We start from the raw sequence: 18419 nt of genomic DNA on the forward strand, positions 1-18419 counted from the left end.
AGGCTCTAGCCCTACAGTGAACTCGAAATGTTTTAGAGAAGTAATTATCATGAAAATACTACTTCTCTTAGCATGTAAACACTCAAAGTTGGACAAGCCTGTAGAACACAATGCTCCTAGCGCTTAGATATGAAAAAAAAACTATTTAAATAACAAAGAGTATGTATTCACTAAAACCCAAATTAATTTAAGATTTAAAACTCACACTGGAGTTAGTTTTGGATTTCTCTCCAGATCTCAAGAGAATGGCAATAGAGAAAAGGGCTGAACACAAAACCCCTCCTTTTCTCTCACTATACCCACTGAATATTGAACAAATATTCAACAAATAATATTATCCAAAAATAATTCCCCCCACTGCAAAGGGGGAGGGGAATTCACAAACGGAGTGCTTACATTAGTTTTATTTCATCTGATGGTCGCAGTAGCTCACTGGACATTCCTGGTTTAGTTAGTGCCGAAAACACTTGCCCGCGTTCAATCCAAGCATCATCATCAGATTTTTCTAGTCCCTTACACATTATATAGTTCAAAATACTTGTCAGTAATTGAAGAAGCTCCTCCTCACATCTCTAATAAAAAGATAAAGTAATATTACTAGAGGGAGGTGTAAAATACACATAATAAGAAACATCACAATCACTGAGGATTTTCGGGAAAAGATGGCAGAGTAGACAAGGAGGAAACCTCTTCCCACATACACACCATGGAAGCAACTACATCAAAAACAATTAAACCTGAATATGATCTGAAGACTGTGGAACAGACCATCTACATCTGGTGAAGAATAGAAGCCCACACAGAGAGGACTAAAGAGGCAAACACATGCTATTGATTGGGACACAAGCCCTTCCTCCATCCCAGCCCTCAAATGTGAGGGAGAGGAATGGAGCAGGGAGGGGATAAGCACTCAGAAACTTTGCAAATCTGGCCCTGGAGATCTCCTCTGGGAGCATGAGTCCACATTGCATTGGGCTTTCGTGATTAACAGGGGCTAGATACCAAGGAGAGTAAGAGCATTCTTGCGAGGCTGAGAATCCTACTGCTTGTGGAGGATAGGCATGTGACCTCAGTCCCACAGAAACCCAACACAGAGACAGCAGTTTGAAAGATTTACCAACAGCAGAAGGGTGCCAGAGGGATGGGGGTCAGAGAGAGCTTTCTTCACAGGAGAAAGGGCAGGTGGGCAACACTTTCCCAGCCCTCCTTCAGCACAACTGTTTGGGGACATGTAAGAGCCACCCAAACATTCCAAATCCCCTCACTATGGTTCAGCCCCAAGGTGCTTCCATGCATGCGTGCCTGGCTTAATTGGCCTAGAAGCAGTCCAATTTTGCTGCCTGGTAGATAAAGGGAGACTTTACTGCCTGGCAGGTACTGTGAGTCATTCCCAACTTTTCTGGCCCTCTATCAGCCCAATGTGGGAGGCAACTACAGGAGACAGCTCCAAACACTCCCTCCTCCTTGCTGGTGGCCAAGCCCATGCTACACTGGCCCACAAAGCAGCCCTGCCTACCCTATCAGGTCACCCTGCCAATAGCAACTGCAGCTCCACTGCAAAGGCGAGCCAGGCACAGGTTAGCAAAGAGTCTTGAGTTTCTGGGCACCACAGGACACCTTCTAAATAAAGCTATTGCTCTCTAGACCAGGAGGCATGGTGGATCTATCTGATAAAAAGGATGCAACACAGGCAAAATGAGAAGGCAGAGGAATATGTTCCAAAGAAAACTACAGGATACAACAGCAAAAAGAGATTTAAATAAAACAGAACACCAATCTTCTTGATAAAGATTTCAAAGTAACAGTTATAAACACGCTCACCGATTTGTGGTGATGTATTGATGATCACAGGGAAGACTTCACCAAAGAGATAGAAGAGTTGAAAAAGAACCACACTGAGCTGAAGAACACAGTAACGGAAATGAAAAATACAATGGGGTTAATAAACAACACAATGCTGCAAGTAGAGGAGATAATCAGTGAGATGGAATTAGACAACAGAAAAACAACAAAGCTGAGGAACACAGAGAAAAAAGAATCTCTAGTACTGAGAGGATGCTGAGAGCTGTGTGAAAACTCGAAACAAAACAGTATTGCATAATATGTGTACCAGAAGGAGAAGAGAGAGACTAAACAAGTAGGGAGTCTCTTTGAAGAAATAATTACTTGAAAACGTCCCCCACTGGGGAAAGGAAATAGACACGCAGATCCTGGAAGTGCAGAGAGCCCTAACCAAAAGGAACCCCAGGAAGATAGCACATAGATATAATAATTAAAATGACAAAGACTGAGGGTAAGAGAGGGTATTGATAGCAGTTAGACAGAGGCAAAAAATTACTTAAAAGGGAAATCCCATAAAGTTCTCAGATTTCTCAGCAGAAACATTCAGGTCAGAAGAGAGTGGCATGAAATATTTAATGTACTGAAACAAAATGTCTTTCAACCAAGAATCCTCTACACAACAAGGTTATCATTCAGAATTGGTGGAGAGATTAAAAGTTTCCCAGATAAACAAGTTAAAAGACTTCATCACCACTAAACCAGCCTTATAAGATATGTTAAAGGGACTTCTGTAGATGGAAATGTTCTTAAGTGTAAATATTTTTCATCAGTGAAAATGAACTACAGTGAAGATAGTAGACCAATTACTAAGTGCAAACTTAAAATTTTTTTAAAAGAGGAAAAAAGTAGTAAATCAACTATACACAAAACCAGTCAAGAGATACACACAAAAAGTGCCTATTATCACATTAAATACATAAAGTGTGCAGGAGGAAAAGAATAAAAAAGAAGTACTTTTAGATTATGTTTGAAAAAGAGCAACCATTAACTTACTATAGACTATTATTTAGGAAACTATTCATGACGCTTATGATAACCACATACCTAAAGCCTATAATAGAAAAACTAAAAATTTAGAAAGAGAAATCCAATCACAGCATTAAATAAAATCATCAAATTACAAGAGACTAGTACAAGACAGGAAAAAAGGAACAGAAAGGAGCTATAAAAACAACCAGAAAACAATAAAATGACAATAAGTACATACATTATCAATAATTACCTTAAATGTAAATGGACTGAATGCACCAATCAAAAGACAAAAGACACAGGGAGGTAGAATAGATAAAGAAATAAGACTCATCTATATGCTGCCTGTAAGAGACTCATTTCAGACCAAAAGACATACATAGACTGAGTATGGATTGAAATATAGAGAAAGTGAATGTGAAGGGATGGAATAAAATATTTCATACAAATAAAAGGGAGGAAAAAAGGAGTAGCAGCATTTATATCAAACAAAATTGACTTCAAAACAAAGAAAGTAACAAAAGATGAAAAAAAGGGCATTATATAATGATAAGGGATCAGTCCAACAAGAGGATATAAGAATCGTAAATATTAAAACACCCATAGAAGCACCTAAAATATAAAGCAAATACTAACAGAACTAAAGGGAAAAATAGACAGCAACATAGTCATATTAGGAGAGTTTAACATCTCCACTTATATCAGTGGATTGATCATCCAGACAAAAAAGGCACATTAGACCAGATGGACCTACCAGTTATATACAGAACAATACAAAAGCAGCAGGATACACATTTTATTCAAGTCCAATGAAGATTCTCCAGAAAAGATCACAAATTAGGCCACAAAAGGAGCCTTAATAAATTCAAAGACTGAAATTGTAATGAGCATTAACAGATCACAATGGTATGAAACTAACAATCAATTACATGAAGAAAACAAAACAACACACACACACAGAGGCTAAACAGCATGCTTCTAAATAATCAATGGATCAATGAACAAGTCCAAGAGGAAATCAAACAATACATGGAGACAAATGATAACAGAAACACAATGTTCAAAATATGTGGGTGCTGCAAAAACAAGGTAAGTACATAGCAATACAAGTGTACCTCAAGAAACAAGAACAATCCCAAATGAACAATCTTAAGTCACAACTGAAGAAACTAGAAAAAGAACAAATGAAACCCAAAGTTAGTAGGAGAGTCATAAAAAAATATCAGAACAGAAATGAATAATATAGAGAATAAGAAAACAACAGAAAAAAATCAGTGAAACCAAGAGCTTGTTCTTCAAAAAGATAAACAAAAGATAGACCCCTAGCCAGACTTATAAAGAAAAGAGAAGATATAAATACACAAAACAGAAACAAAAAAGGAAGAGTTACAACTGATACCACAGAAATACAAAGAATTAGATAATTTATTTTAAATGAACTAGAGCAAACAATCCTAAAATTCATATGGAAGCACAAAGACCTGCAACAACCAAAATAATCCTGAGAAAGAACAAACCTAGGGAGACTACACTTTCTGACTTCTATTAAGTCAGAAATAGCCTTTGTAATAGGCAAGCTATATTACAAAGCTACAATAATCAAAACAGTATGATACTGGCACAAGAATGGATCCACAGTCCAATGGAACAGAATACAGAGCCTAAGTATAAGCCCACACGGGTATAGTCAATTAATATATGATAAAGGATCTGTGAATATACAATGGAGAAAAGGCAGCCTTTTCAACAAGTGGTGCTGGGAAAACTGGACAGCTACATGAAAGAGAATGAAATATGATTACTGTCAAACTCCATACAGAAAAATAAACTTAAAATGGATTAATGATCTAAATATAAAACATGAAAGCATAAAACTTTTGTAAGAAAACATAGGCAAAAATCTCTTGAACATAAGCATAAGTAATGTTTTTTATCCTGAACATAATCTCTCTGTGAAGGGAAACAAAATAAAAAATCAACAAGTGGGACTACATGCAAAGGACATCAGCAGAACAAAAAGGCAACCTACAGTATGGAAGAATATATTCATAAATGATTTGGCCCATAAGGGGTTAACATCCAAAATACATAAAGAACTCATAAGCCTCAATTCCAAAAAAACAAATAACCCATGTAAAAAATGGGCAGAGGACCTGAACATTTTTCCAAAGAAGAAATACAGATGGCTAACAGGCACATGAAAAGATGTTCCGATTGTGGAACATCAATCAACAAGGAAATGCAAGACAAAACCACAATGAGATATCATCTCACACCAGTTAGAATGGCCACATTCAAAAGACAAGAAATGTTTTGGCAAAGGATGTGGAGAAAAGGGAACCCTCCTACACTGTTGGTGGGAATGTCAATTAGTGCAGCCACTATGGAAAGAAAAAAATGAAAAACAGAAATACCATATGACCTAGTAACTTCATCTCTAGGAATCTACCTGAAGAAAACAAAACAACTGATACGAAAAGATATATACACCCTTAAGTTACTGTCATATTATGTACAACAGTCAAGATACAGAATCAACCAAACTGTCTGTCAATAGATAGATGGATAAAGAAGATGTGGTACATATACAAAATGGAACTTTCCTCAGCCATAAAAAGAATGAAATCCTGCCATTTGCTAAAACATGGAGGACTTACAGGGTATTATACTAAGTGAAATAAGCCAGGCAGAGACAGAAAAATGCTATTTGATTTCACTTATTTGTGGAATCTAAAAGAAAATGAACAAAATAGACATAGATTCATAAATATTGAGAAGTGAATGGTGGTTATTATGGGGGAGGGGTTGGGCTGAGTGGGTGGGGATGAGGAGGGGAATAAAGGGGCACAAAAATTTTCAATCATAACATAAGTTGGTCACAGGGATGGTAATAAAGCAAGGAGAACGTAGCTAATGGTTCTGTAACATCTTCCTATGTCAACCTATGTTGACAGTAACTGCATTAGTTGCGGTGAGAATTTAATAACGTGTCTGACTGTTGAACTACTGTATACTTGAAACCAACAAAAGATTGTTTATCAACTATACTTCAATAAAAAAAGGAATCATCACATATAATGATCATAACCATTTAACAGATTATTAAAGTTTGTTAATGAATCTACACATTTACTAGGTAGGCCCTTAGAGATACAGTAAGAATTGGACTCAACCGTTAAGATACTCACAATTTAGTGCTTAAAGGTCTCTAAATCTTGTTTCATGCGCTTTACAACATGAATATGAAATTGTTAACAATTATACATTTCTAAGGATTAGAAGAGCATGATAGACAAAGGAAAATAAGAGCATTTGGACAAATAAGGAATCTTACCTCTTGGCTTTCAAGTAAAGAGAAGTCATCAGTGAAGCCTGCATCATTTGTAATGCTGCTTTCTTTGTCAGACTGCCCAGAAAATCGTTTAGAAGACTCTATTGGGGATGGTGTGCTAGGCAGACTGTCTGGCATTTGATTTCCAATATCACCCAGTTCACATGAGTCAATTCCACTGAAATCTAAACTCAAATGTGAGAGGTTATTATGCCAGAATTCTTCTTGATTCTCTGATTTAAAAGACAACACTCTCACTGAACTATCTTCTTGAAATAATGGTGTGTTTGAGTCTAAAGAATGTCTGTCTTCTAAACTCCACTGATCTGAAGACTTGTTAGCTGAGGCAGAAGTGTCGGTTTTTTCTTCATCAGTCTTTTCATCAAAGTTCCTCTTAATACCTTCAGCTGATACAAGTTTATCATTGTCTTTCTTCAAAACTGTCCTAATTTGCTTCTGAAAAGTATTTCCATTTTCAAAATTATCTTTTAAAAAAAGCCTAACTAAAGTGTCTTGCCAACCCACTTGTTGAGATATTTGATGCGCTGCATCTGTCTGGGACTGTAAAATCTGCAAAATCTGCAAAGAGATTGAGAATACAAAAGTATACAGTATGTTAGCAGTAACAGTTTCTTTTCAATTTAATGACAAAGTAAATTAATGAGAAATATAGGAGGATAAATTTCAATAGAATATGTTTTAACTGGATTATAAACATTGGAGGGCAGACATTATGTTTTTAACTAATCTGCATATAACTCAATATACAGACTAGGGATGTAATTAAAAATTTGCTAAAAGATAAAATGATCCTCCACATATCAACATATTCTGTTATTAATTTAATTTGGTCAGATAGAAAGTATAAGTAAAATGAAGGTATCCACAAAATGTAATAAAGTTATAACCTCTAAATTAAATACTCTCCATTATCTTACTATATTTGTTTAGCAAATATTGAGCACCTACTGTGTGCTGGGCAGTTTTGGCTCTAGGATTGGGGGAATAAACAGGACACACAAGACTCTCATAACACCTAGGTACTCCACTAGAAGGTATCATGTTTAGTGAAATAAGTCAGGCAGAGGAAGGGACTAGTGGTTACCAAATGGGAGGGTAGGTGGGGAGGTAGGGAGAGGTGGATTGTGCGGTATCATGATTAGTGCACATGGTGTGTGTGGGATCATAGGGAAGACAGTGTAGCTCAGAGAAGACAAATAGGGACTCTGTGGCATCTTACTGCACTGACGGACAGTGACTGCACTGGGGCACGGGGGTGGACCTCGTTAATAGGGGTAAATGTAATAAGCACATTGTTTTTCTTGTGAAGCATTCATGAGTGTATATCAATAATATCTCATTTTTAAAAAAAAACAAAAAAGAAAAACCTAGGTACTTCAAAAATAGAGTTCCCACCTCATTTTTTTTTTTCCAGGCAGTTAATGGTTGCTTTAGCAAAAAACTTTATTTTTCATTAACTTTATATTGTACAAACAAAACAAAACTAAACTTTAGTTTGAAAAAACTAATTCCAATTAGATGGACACTGCTATTAACTGTAATAAGATAATGAGATTAAAGAGTAGACAATGACATGGCTACACTGCCAATGGACTTCAGGTTTTTTAGATAAAACCATGTTCTCAAACACTATTGGAAATTCAGGTAAGATCTTTATTTTGGTGTTATTAATATAAATTACATAAATAACACTGTGGTTACTAGATTGCCTCCATTATCAAGTCCCCACGACATACCTAATTACAGTCACTGTCCATCAGGAAAATAAGATGCTATAGAGTCCATACTTGTCTTCTCTGTGCTATATGGCCTTCCCTGTATCCTGCGCTATATATGTCCCCTAATCATAATGCTCCTCTTTACCCTTATCGCTGCCTTCCTACCCATTCTCCCAGTCCCTTTCTCTTTGGTAACTGTTAGTCCATTCTTGGGTTCTGTGATTCTGCTGCTGTTTTGTTTGTTCAGTTTTTTCTTTGTTCTTATACTCCACAGATGAGTGAAATTATTTCATACTTCTCTTTCTTCACCTGGCTTGTTTCAATGAGCATAATGACCTCTAACTCCATCCATGTTGTTGCAAATGGTAGGATCTGATTTCTTCTTATGTCTGAATAATATTTCATTGTGCATATGCAACACATCTTCTTTAACCATTCATCTACTGATGAACACTTAGGTTGCTTCCATTTCTTGGCGATTGGAAACAGTGCTGCAATAAATAAAAGGGTGCATATGTCTTTCAAACTGGGCTGCTGCATTCTTAGGGTAAATTCCTATGAGTGGAATTCCTGAGTTAAATGGTATTTCTATTTTGAGTTTTTTGAGGAACCTCCATATTGCTTTCCACAATGATTGAACTAATGATCCCCACCAGCAGTATAGGAGGGTTCGTTCCCCTTTCTCCACATCCTCGCCAACATTTGTTGTTGTTTGTCTTTTGGATGGTGCCCATACTAACTGGTGTGAGGTGATATCCCACTGCGGTTTTAATTTGCATCTCTCTGATGATTAGCAAAGTGGAGCATCTTTTCATGTGCCTGTTGGCCATCTGAATTTCTTCTTTGGAGAAGTGTCTGTTCAGATCCCCTGCCCATTTTTTAATTGGATTATTCGCTTTTTGTTTGTTCAGGTGCATGAGGTCTTGGTATATTTTGGATGTCAACCCTTATAATATATGTCATTTATATATTCTCCCATATTGTAGGATGCATATTTGTTCTACTGATAGTATCCTTTGTTGTACAGAAGTTTTTTAGTTTGATATAGTCCCACTTGTTAATTTTTGCTTTTGTTTCCCTTGCCCAGTGACATATGCTCATGCTGAAGTTTTTCATGTTTATATTCAACGGAGTTTTGCCTACATTTTCTTTGAAGAGTTTTATGGTTTCATGACTTACATTCAGGTCTTTGATCTATTTTGGTTTAGTTTTGTGTATGGAGTTTGTCAGTAATCCAGTTTCATTCTCTTACATGTAGCTGTTCAGTTTTGCCCACACCAGCTGATGAAGAGGCTGTCATTTCCCCACTGTATATCCATTGCTCCTATATCATACATTAATTGACCATATATGCTTGGGTTAATATATGGACTCTATATTCTGCTGCACTGGTCTATGGGTCTGTTCTTGTGGCAATACCAAATTGTCTTGATTCCTGTGGCTTTGTAGTAGAGCTTGAAGTTTGGAAGCAAGATTCCCCCCAGCTTTATTCTTTCTTCTCAGGATTGCTTTGGCTATTTGGGGTCTTTTGCGGTTCCATATGAATTTTAGAACTATTTGTTCCAGTTCATTGAAGAATGCTGTTGGTATTTTGATAGGCATTGCATTGAATCTGTAGATTGCTTTAGGAAGGATGACCATTTTGACAATATTAATTCTTCCTGCCGAAGAGCACGGGATGAATTTCCATTTGTTAGTGTCCTCTTTAATTTCTCTTATGACCGTCTTGCAGTTTTCAGGGTATAGGTCTTTCACTTCCTTGGTTAGGTTTATTCCTAGATATTTTATTCTTTTTGATGCAATTGTGAATGGAATTGTTTTCCTCATTTCTCCTTCTGCTAGTTCATCATTATTGTACAGGAAAGCAACAGATTTCTGTGTATTAATTTTGTATTCTTCAACTTTGCTGAATTCAGATATTAGTTCTAGGAGTTTTGTAGTGGATTCTTCAGTTTTTTTATGTACAATATCATGTCATCTGCAAATAGGGACACTTTAACTTCTCTCTTATCAGTCTGGATGCCTTTTATTTCTTTGTGTTGTCTGATTGCCCTGGCTAGGACCTCCACTCTATGTTGAATAGCAGTGAGGAGAGAGGAAGATAAGATGTTCCTGATCTTAAAGGAAAAGCTTTCAGCTTCTTACTGTAAGTATGATGTGGCTGTGGGTTTGTCATATATGGCCTTTATTATGTTGAGGTACTTGCCCTCTATAACCATTTTGTTGAGAGTTTTTATCATGAATGGTTGTTGAATTTTGTCAAATGCTTTTTCTACATCAATGGAGACTATCATGTTGTTTTTGTTCTTTTTTTGTGTTGGTGTGCAGGATGATGTTGATGGATTCTTGCATGTTGTACCATCCTTGCATCCTTGGTATGAGTCCCACGTGATCATGTTGTATGATCCTCTTGATGTATGTTTGAATTTGGTTTGTTAATATCTTGTTGGGCATTTTTGCATCTATGTTCATCAGGGATATTGGTCTGTAGTTTTCTTTTTTTGTGGTGGCTTTGCCTGGTTTTAGTATTAGAGTAATGCCGGCTTCATAGAATGAGTTTGGAAGTATTCCCTCTTCTTCTATTTTTTGGAAATCTTTAAGGAGAATGGGTACTATCTCTTCTCTAAATGTCTGATAGAATTCAGCAGTGAATCTATCTGGTCCGAGAATATTGTTCTTGGGTAGTTTTCTGAGTGCTGACTTAATGTCATTCCTAGTAACTGGTCTGTTTAGTTTTTCTGTTTCTTCCTTGATCAGTCTTGGAAGGTTGTATTTTTCTAGAAAGTTGTCCATTTCCTCTAGGTTATCCAGTTTGTTAGCATGTAGATTTTCATAATATTATCTAATAATTCTTTGTATTTCTGTGGTGTCCGTCATGATTTTTCCTTTCTATTTTCTGATTCTGTTTATGTGTGTATATTCTTTGTTTCTTATTAAGTCTGGCTAGGGGTTAACTTATTTTGTTAATTTTCTCAAAGAACCAGCTCTTGGTTTCACTAATTATTTTCTATTATTTTATTCTTCACAATATTATTTATTTCTTCTCTGATCTTTATTATGTCCCTCCATCTGCTAACTTTGGATATCATTTGTTCTTCTTTTCCCAAATTCAAGAATTGTGAATTTAGACTATTCATTTGGGATTGTTCTTCCCTATTTAAAAAGGCCTGGACAACTATATACATTCCTCTTAGAACTGCTTTCGCCATCTCCCACAGAAGTTGGGGCATTGCGCTGTTGTTTTCATTTGTCTCCATATATTGCTTAACCTCTGTTTTAATTCGGTCATTGATCCATTGATTATTTAGTACCATGTTGTTAAACCTCCATGTGTTTGTGAGCCTTTTTGTTTTCTTTGTACAATTTCTTTCTAGTTTTATACCTTTGTGGTCCAAGAAGTTCACTGGTAGAATTTCAATCTTTTTGAATTTACTGAGGATCTTTTTTGTGGCCTAGTATGTGGTCTGTTCTGGAAAATGTTCTACGTGCACTTGAGAAGAATGTGTATCCTACTGCTTTTGGGTGGAGCATTCTGTAGATCTCTGTTAGGTCCATCTGTTCTAAAGTGTTCTTCAGTGCCTCTGTGTCCTTACTTATTTTCTGTCTGGTTGACCTGTCCTTTGGAGCAAGTGGTGTGTTGAAGTCTCCTAAAATGAACACACTGCATTCTATTTCATCTTTTAATTCTGTTAGTATTTGTTTCACATATGTAGGTGCTCCTGTGTTGGGTGCACAGGTATTTATAATGGTTCTATCCTCTTGTTGGACTGACCACTTTATCATTACGTAATGTCCTTCTTTTTCTCTTACTTTCTTTGTTTTGAAGTCTATTTTCTCTGATACAAGTACTGCAATACCTGCTTTTTTCTCCCTTTTGTTTGCATGAAATATCTTTTTCCATCCCTTTCCTTTTAGTCTGTGTATGTCTTTGGGTTTGAAGTGAGTCTCTTGTAAACAGCATACAGATGGGTCTTGCTTTTTTATCCATTCTATTACTCTGTGTCTTTTGATTGGTGCATTTACTACATTTACAGTTAGGATGATTATCAATTGATATGTACTTATTTCCATTGCAGGCTTTGGATTTGTGGTTACCAAAGGTTCAAGGGCAGCTTCTTTACTTTCTGACCATCTAACCTAACTCACTTATTACACTATTATAAACACAGTGTGATGATTCTTTATTTCTCTCCCTTCTTTTTCTTCCTCCTCTACTCTTTATATGTTAGGTGTTTTATTCTGTAGTCTTTGTGTTTCCCTTGGCTGGTTTAGTGGATAGCTGATTTTATTTTGCATTTAATTAGTATTTGGTTGGTCTACTTTCTTTGCTGTTGCTTTATTTTCTCTGGTAACAGGTATTTAGTCTTAGGAACACTTCCATCTAGAGTAGTCCCTTTAAAATACACTGTAGAGATGGTTTGTGGGAGGTAAATTCCCTCAACTTTTGCTTCTCTGGGATTTGTTTAATCCCTCAAAATTTATATGGAAATCTTGCTGGATACAGTATTCTTGGTTCAAGGCCCTTTTGTTTCATTGCATTGAATATATCATGCCATTTCCTTCTGGCTTGTAAAGTTTCTGCTGAGAAGTCTGATGATAGCCTGATAGGTTTTCCTTTGTACATGATCCTTTTTTTCTCACTGGCTGCTTTTAATACTCTGTCCTTGTCTTTGACCTTGGCCATTTTAATTATTGTATGTCTTGGTGTTGTCCTTCTTGGATCCCTTGTGTTGGGAAATCTGTGTACTTCCATGGTCTAAGAGACTATTTCCTTCCCCAGCCTGGGGAAGTTTTCAGCAATTATTTTTTCATAGACACTTTCTACCTATTTTTTCTCTCTCTTCTTCTTCTGGTACCCCTATATGTGAATATTCCTCCGTTTGGATTTGTCACACAGTTCTTTCAATATTCTTTCATTACTAGAGTTCCTTTTATCTCTCTCTCTGCCTCCATTTCTCTGTGTTCCGGTTCTCTGATTTCTTTTCCATTAACTGTCTCTTGCACCTCATCCAGTCTGCTCTTAAATCCTTCTGTTGTTGTTTCATTCCTGTTATCTCCCTCCAGAATTCATCCCTTAGCTCTTGCATATTTCTCTGTAGCTCTATAAGCATGCTTATAACTTTTATTTTGAATTCTTTTTTCAGTAAGATTGGTGACTTCAGTCTCACCAAGCTCTCTCTGGTGTTTGAGGAATTTTGCCCTGAACAAGTTTCTTCTGTCTTTTCATGGTGATGGGAGTTCTCGCTGGTGAGTGGCACGTGTGTCAGCTGGGAGGACAAAGTCCCTTCCTGCTTGCTGGTTGCCTTGCCTGTCTCCACTGTCTGTGCTGGTTAACCGCACAGAAGGATCAGCCTCTGGGTTAATCCCCTAAGCTGCTGTGGGTAGGGCGGCCTTCAAGATGGCCTATGGCAATGGCAGGGATCGCAGGCTCACAGCACGTATTCTGATGCAAGAGCAAAGCCCCTTCATGCTTCCCAGATGCTGCACTTGTCTCTGCTGTCTGTGCTCATTAACTGCATGCAGAGAGCAGCCTCTGGGTTAATCCTCTCAGCTGCTGTGGGCAGGGTGGCTCTCGGGATGGCTTAGGGCACTGGTGGGGTCCAGGCAAGTGGCATGTGTTCTGCCACAAGAACAAAGCCCCTTCGTGTTTTCTGGACTCTGCACCCATCTCTGCTGTTTGTGCCAGTCAACCACGTGCAGGGCGCAGACTCTGGGTTAATCCCTTGAGCTGCTGTGTGTGTGTGTTTGGGGTTGGGGGTGGGGAGGCAGCCCTTGGGATGGCCTAGAGCACTGGTGGGCTTCATAGGTGAGCAGTGTGTGTTCTGCTGTGAGAACAAAGCCCCTTTGGGTTGCCCAGACTCTGCGCCACTGTCAGCTGTCTGTACAAGTCAACCACATGCAGGGAGCAGCCTCTGTGTCTAGGCCGGTTAGCAGTGCACAGGGAAGCCTTTGTGTTAAGCTCCGTGGTTGCTGTAGGTGGGGCTGCTCCTTGGCTATTCTGCTGCAATAGCAGGTAAGCTGGTTTGCTTGCAGTGCTGGCAGGGTGAAAGTAATGGTAAGCTGCTTATCACCATGAAGGGGTTCGGAGCTGTGCTGCTATGCAGGGGGGTTAGGGTGCCTGAGGTTTCTTAAAGTTGCCAGCTTGCTAGGCTGAATGTGCAGAGATGATTTTGTTTACCTGTTATGCCCCTAGCCCTTGAAGACTTTTAAAGCACCTGCTTTTTTTTTGTCCCAGGGCAGCCAGTTGTGGGAACCTCTTTGCAGTCTTAATCTCGGATTTTGCTTTTCCACTCCTCTAATATCCAGTGCACTGTGATGTGTGTCTGTGCTCCTGGGACAGATTACTAGGGCTCGTTATTTAGCAGTCCTGTGCTTCCACTCCCTCCCCGCTCTGATTCTTTTCCTCCCACCGGTGAGCTGGGGTGTGGGGAGTGCTCAGGTCCTGCCAGATTATGGCTTTGTATCTTACCCTTTTCCATGAGATGTTAGGTTCTCACAGATGTAGCCTGGTTCGTGTACTGTATCTCCGGGTAACTCTTTTAGGAATAGTTGTATTTGCTGTGTTTTCATAATATATATAGTTTTGGGAGGAGATTTCCGCCACCCTACTCATCCTGCCATCTTGAGAATCTCTCTCCAGGTATGATTGTTAAGACATTTTTATCACAAAGCAAGAAAACTTCTATCTAAATGAAAAGAACTTTGGTTCCCAGTATAAATCAGAATTTCTAATTCTGATAAATTTCACAGATGAACAATATTAGTAGAGCTTTCAGTATCAATGCTTCTAATGAATGCTGATGTTGATATAGACAGCAGTATACCTCAAAGAGTCACAATTGACAAGTGAAGTTCCTTTCTTCACTAATGTTATCAGTCAGAGAGTCACCATTATTCTGCCAGTATAGAGTACCAATTTTTTTTCTTAAAGATTAAGCTTTGCTTGGCAAAGAAATTTTCATGACTTTAAAATTTCCATAAAGACCTATTTCATGTCTATTTTATTTACATGTAATGGATAAAACCTAGACTGCACTGATAGCTGTTTCAAACTGTACCGGAAAGGGAAACATCAATTTATATGACCTGCTTCAAGTACAAGACAGCAAAATCCATCAAAATGTAAAATGGGAATACCCTCTGACACAGCAATGCCATTTCATGGATTTGAATCTCTGACCTGAAAGACAACTCTCCCACTGAACAATTTTCTTGGGATAATGGTGTGATTGAGTCTAGCTAGTGTCTGTCTTCTAAGCTCCACTGATCTGAAGACATGTTATTTGAGGCAGAAGTGTCGGTTTTTTCCTCATCTGTCTTTTCATCAAAGTTCCTCTTAATATCTTCAGCTGATACATTTTTACCACTGTCTTTTGTTAACATAGTCCTACTGTGCTTCTGAAAAATTTCCATTTTCAATATTTGCTGTTGAAAAAATACTGTGTATTGCCAACCCACTTGCTGAGGTATTTGATGGCTACCACAGAAATATTACTACAAACAGGCAAAAACCTATGTAAAATGATGCTCTTAACCTAAGTTCAGTAACAAAAACAAGAGACAACCTAAATGTCCATCCATAGAGAAACAGATTACACTTTATGGAACAGCCGTATAATGAAAATCTACACAGCCATTAAAGAGAAAGATAGAGATCTAGATTTACAGATGGGAAAATACTGTAATGTAATTAGGGAGCACAATTAAAAAGAAAAGCAAAGAAACAAATTAAACAGTAGACAGGCCAGTGGTTACCAAAGGAAGAGAGAGATTATAATCAGAAGGAAGCACATGGGATAAGAATTTCTTGACTTAGTCAAAGGTTAAATGGACACAGTGTGGGCAAATTATTATTGGAATACTCATAAACAGATTATAGAAAATCCTTTCCACAAAGTTTAAAACATTCAGGAACTCTAAAATATGGTATATGAATTAGAAATGGTCACAATCATTGAAGGTTATTGATAAAGAAACTATTCTCTGCTAACTAAAAAAGTTTCCATTCTGGAAAGGGCATATTTATAGGAGGCCATGTAGGACTAAGAAAAACAAATTCATATGCTGATTTCTTGTGATTACATGAAGTTCATTTATCTCAAAAAAGGAAATTATTCATTTATAAAATTACATCATTTATAAAATAAATTAAAACTTACATCTGGTGTAAAATACTCAGTCTGTGTTATTCCAGGTATAACAACACTGCTATTTTTACGTGTATCTTTAAACTTACTAACCTTTCTGCAGATGGCCACCCTGACGTTTATATATGCTCTGTGAGATAGATATACGATAGATAACAGATCCTTGAAATTAATAACAGGATCTATGATGGGAGAAAACAAAAAGTTAAAAACACAGAGATAATCAAAGAACTGTGGATAACAGTTATATAAATGTTGAAATAGTTGTTTCATTTTTCGTTTCCTTTTTCTTTTTGCTGTTAACAACAAAGGCCCTTTATTTTTTCCCCAGCTTTACTGAGATATAAACTGACAAAAAAGCAATGCTATAGTGAACTTGGGAGTGCAGATATCTCTTTATGATAGTGATTTAATTTCCTTTGGCTATATACCCTGAAAAGGGATAGTTGGATCATATGGTAGTTCTATTTTTAACTTTTGGAGGAACGGCCATACAGTTTTCTATAGTGGCTTTACAAATTTTTATTCCCACCAACACCTCACAAAGGTTCCATTTCTCTACATTCCCACCAGCACTTGTTAAGCTCTTGTCTTTTTGATAATACCCATCTTAGCAGATGTGAGGTGATTCCTCATTCTGGTTTTGATTTGCATTTCCCTGATGATCAGAGATGTCGAGCACCTTTTCATGTGCCTGTTGACCATTTGAATGTCTTTAGAAAAATGTCTAGTCAGATTCTGCTCATTTAACTGAATTAAGAATAAAAATTGTTTTGCTATTGAATTGTATGATTTCCTTACATATTTTGGATATTAATCACTTATCAGATATTTGACTCTCAAATATTTTCTCCTATTCTGTAGGTTGCCTTTTCATTTTGTTGACGGTTTATTTTGCTGTACCAAAAAAGCCATTTACTTTGGTGTAATTCCACTTGTTTATTTTTGCTTTTATTGCTTCTGTTTTGGGTGGCATATCCATAAAGTCACTGCTAAAACAAATACCAGTATTTTTCCCTATTTTCTTCTAGGAGTTAAATGGTTTAGGGCTTACATTTAAATCTTTAAGCCATTTGAACTTAATATATATGAGTGATATAAGAACGGTTTCATTTTCATTTTTTTGCATACATATATCCAGTTTTCCCTACATTTATTGAAGAGACATTGTTTTTCCCATTGAGTATTCCTGATCTTCTGATAACTATTAGTTGACTATAGAGGCATGGATTTATTTCTGAGCAATCAATTCTATTCCATAAAAAACAATCCTGTGTTTTTGAATGTGAATATCATACTATTTTGATTACTAACAGCTTAGTATTATAGTTTAGCTTGAAATTAGGAGATAAGATACCTCCATCTTTCATCTTTTTTTCTCAAGTTCTTTTTCAAAGAAAAAACTGTGGACAAAACTTATATAAACACTGAAATAACAGTTTCACTTGGAATAAGAATTATTGACATGTTTAATGATCATAAAGAAAATACGTTTAGAGTGCTGGACATCCTCGTGAGTTAACCTAAATAATTGCTCTTTCTTTTTGATTAACTGAAAATATTGTCCATACTGCTGTAATCTTCTACCATTCTTTTTTGTTGTTATCATTAATCCACAATTACATGAAGAACATTATGTTTACTAGACTTCCCTCTTCACCAAGTCTCCCCCACAAACCCCATTACAGTCACTATCCATCAGTGTAGTAAGATGCTGTAGAATCACTACTTGTCTTCTCTGTGTTGCACAGCCATCCCCCTACTTCCCCCCACCACATTATACATGCTAATTGGAATACCTCCTTTCTTCTTTCCCGCCCTTATCACTCCCTTCTCTCCCATTCTCCCCAGTTCCTTTCCCTTTGGGAACTGTTAGTCCATTCTTGGGTTCTGGGATTCTGCTCTTGCTTTCTTCCTTCAGTTTTTCTTTGTTCTTATACTCCACATATGAGTGAAATCATTTGGTACTTGTCTTTCTCCGCTTGGCTCATTTCACTGAGCGTAATACCCTCTAGCTCCATCCATGTTGTTGCAAATGGTAGGATTTGTTTTCTTCTTATGGCTGAATAATACTCCATTGCGTATATGTAACACATATTCTTCTTTTTCTTGTTTTTAATTTTATTTTGGTATCATTAATCTACAATTACATAAAGGACATTATGTGTACTCGGCTCCCCCTTCAACAAGTCCCCCTGACATCCCCATTCACAGTCAACGTCCATCAACATAGTAAGATGTTGTAACATCACGACTTGTCTTCTCTGAGTTGCACAGCCTTCCCCATGCCCCCCCTACACTATACAGGCAAATCGTAATGCAACCTTTCTTTTTTTCCCGCCCTTATCCCTCCCTTCCCACCCGACCTCCCCAGTCCCTTTCCCTCTGATA

The 18419-nt window shown here is 37.2% G+C and overlaps 1 protein-coding gene across 3 annotated transcripts in view; it reads right to left on the reverse strand.

The window, feature by feature from the left end:
* The window catches only part of NBEAL1 (neurobeachin like 1), a 241124-nt gene that overhangs the window by 100763 nt on the left and 121942 nt on the right, over positions 1-18419 (reverse strand). For all 3 annotated transcript variants that reach the window (XM_073218321.1, XM_073218319.1, XM_073218320.1), the window contains 3 exons: positions 16122-16210; positions 6146-6721; positions 397-572 (listed from right to left, as the gene is read on the reverse strand). In XM_073218321.1, the coding sequence (XP_073074422.1) occupies positions 397-572; positions 6146-6721; positions 16122-16210 (841 nt within the window). The remainder of the gene's footprint in view (positions 1-396; positions 573-6145; positions 6722-16121; positions 16211-18419) is intronic.

Source organism: Manis javanica, chromosome 12 (genome assembly GCF_040802235.1).
Source record: "Manis javanica isolate MJ-LG chromosome 12, MJ_LKY, whole genome shotgun sequence".
Lineage (NCBI taxonomy): Eukaryota > Metazoa > Chordata > Mammalia > Pholidota > Manidae > Manis > Manis javanica.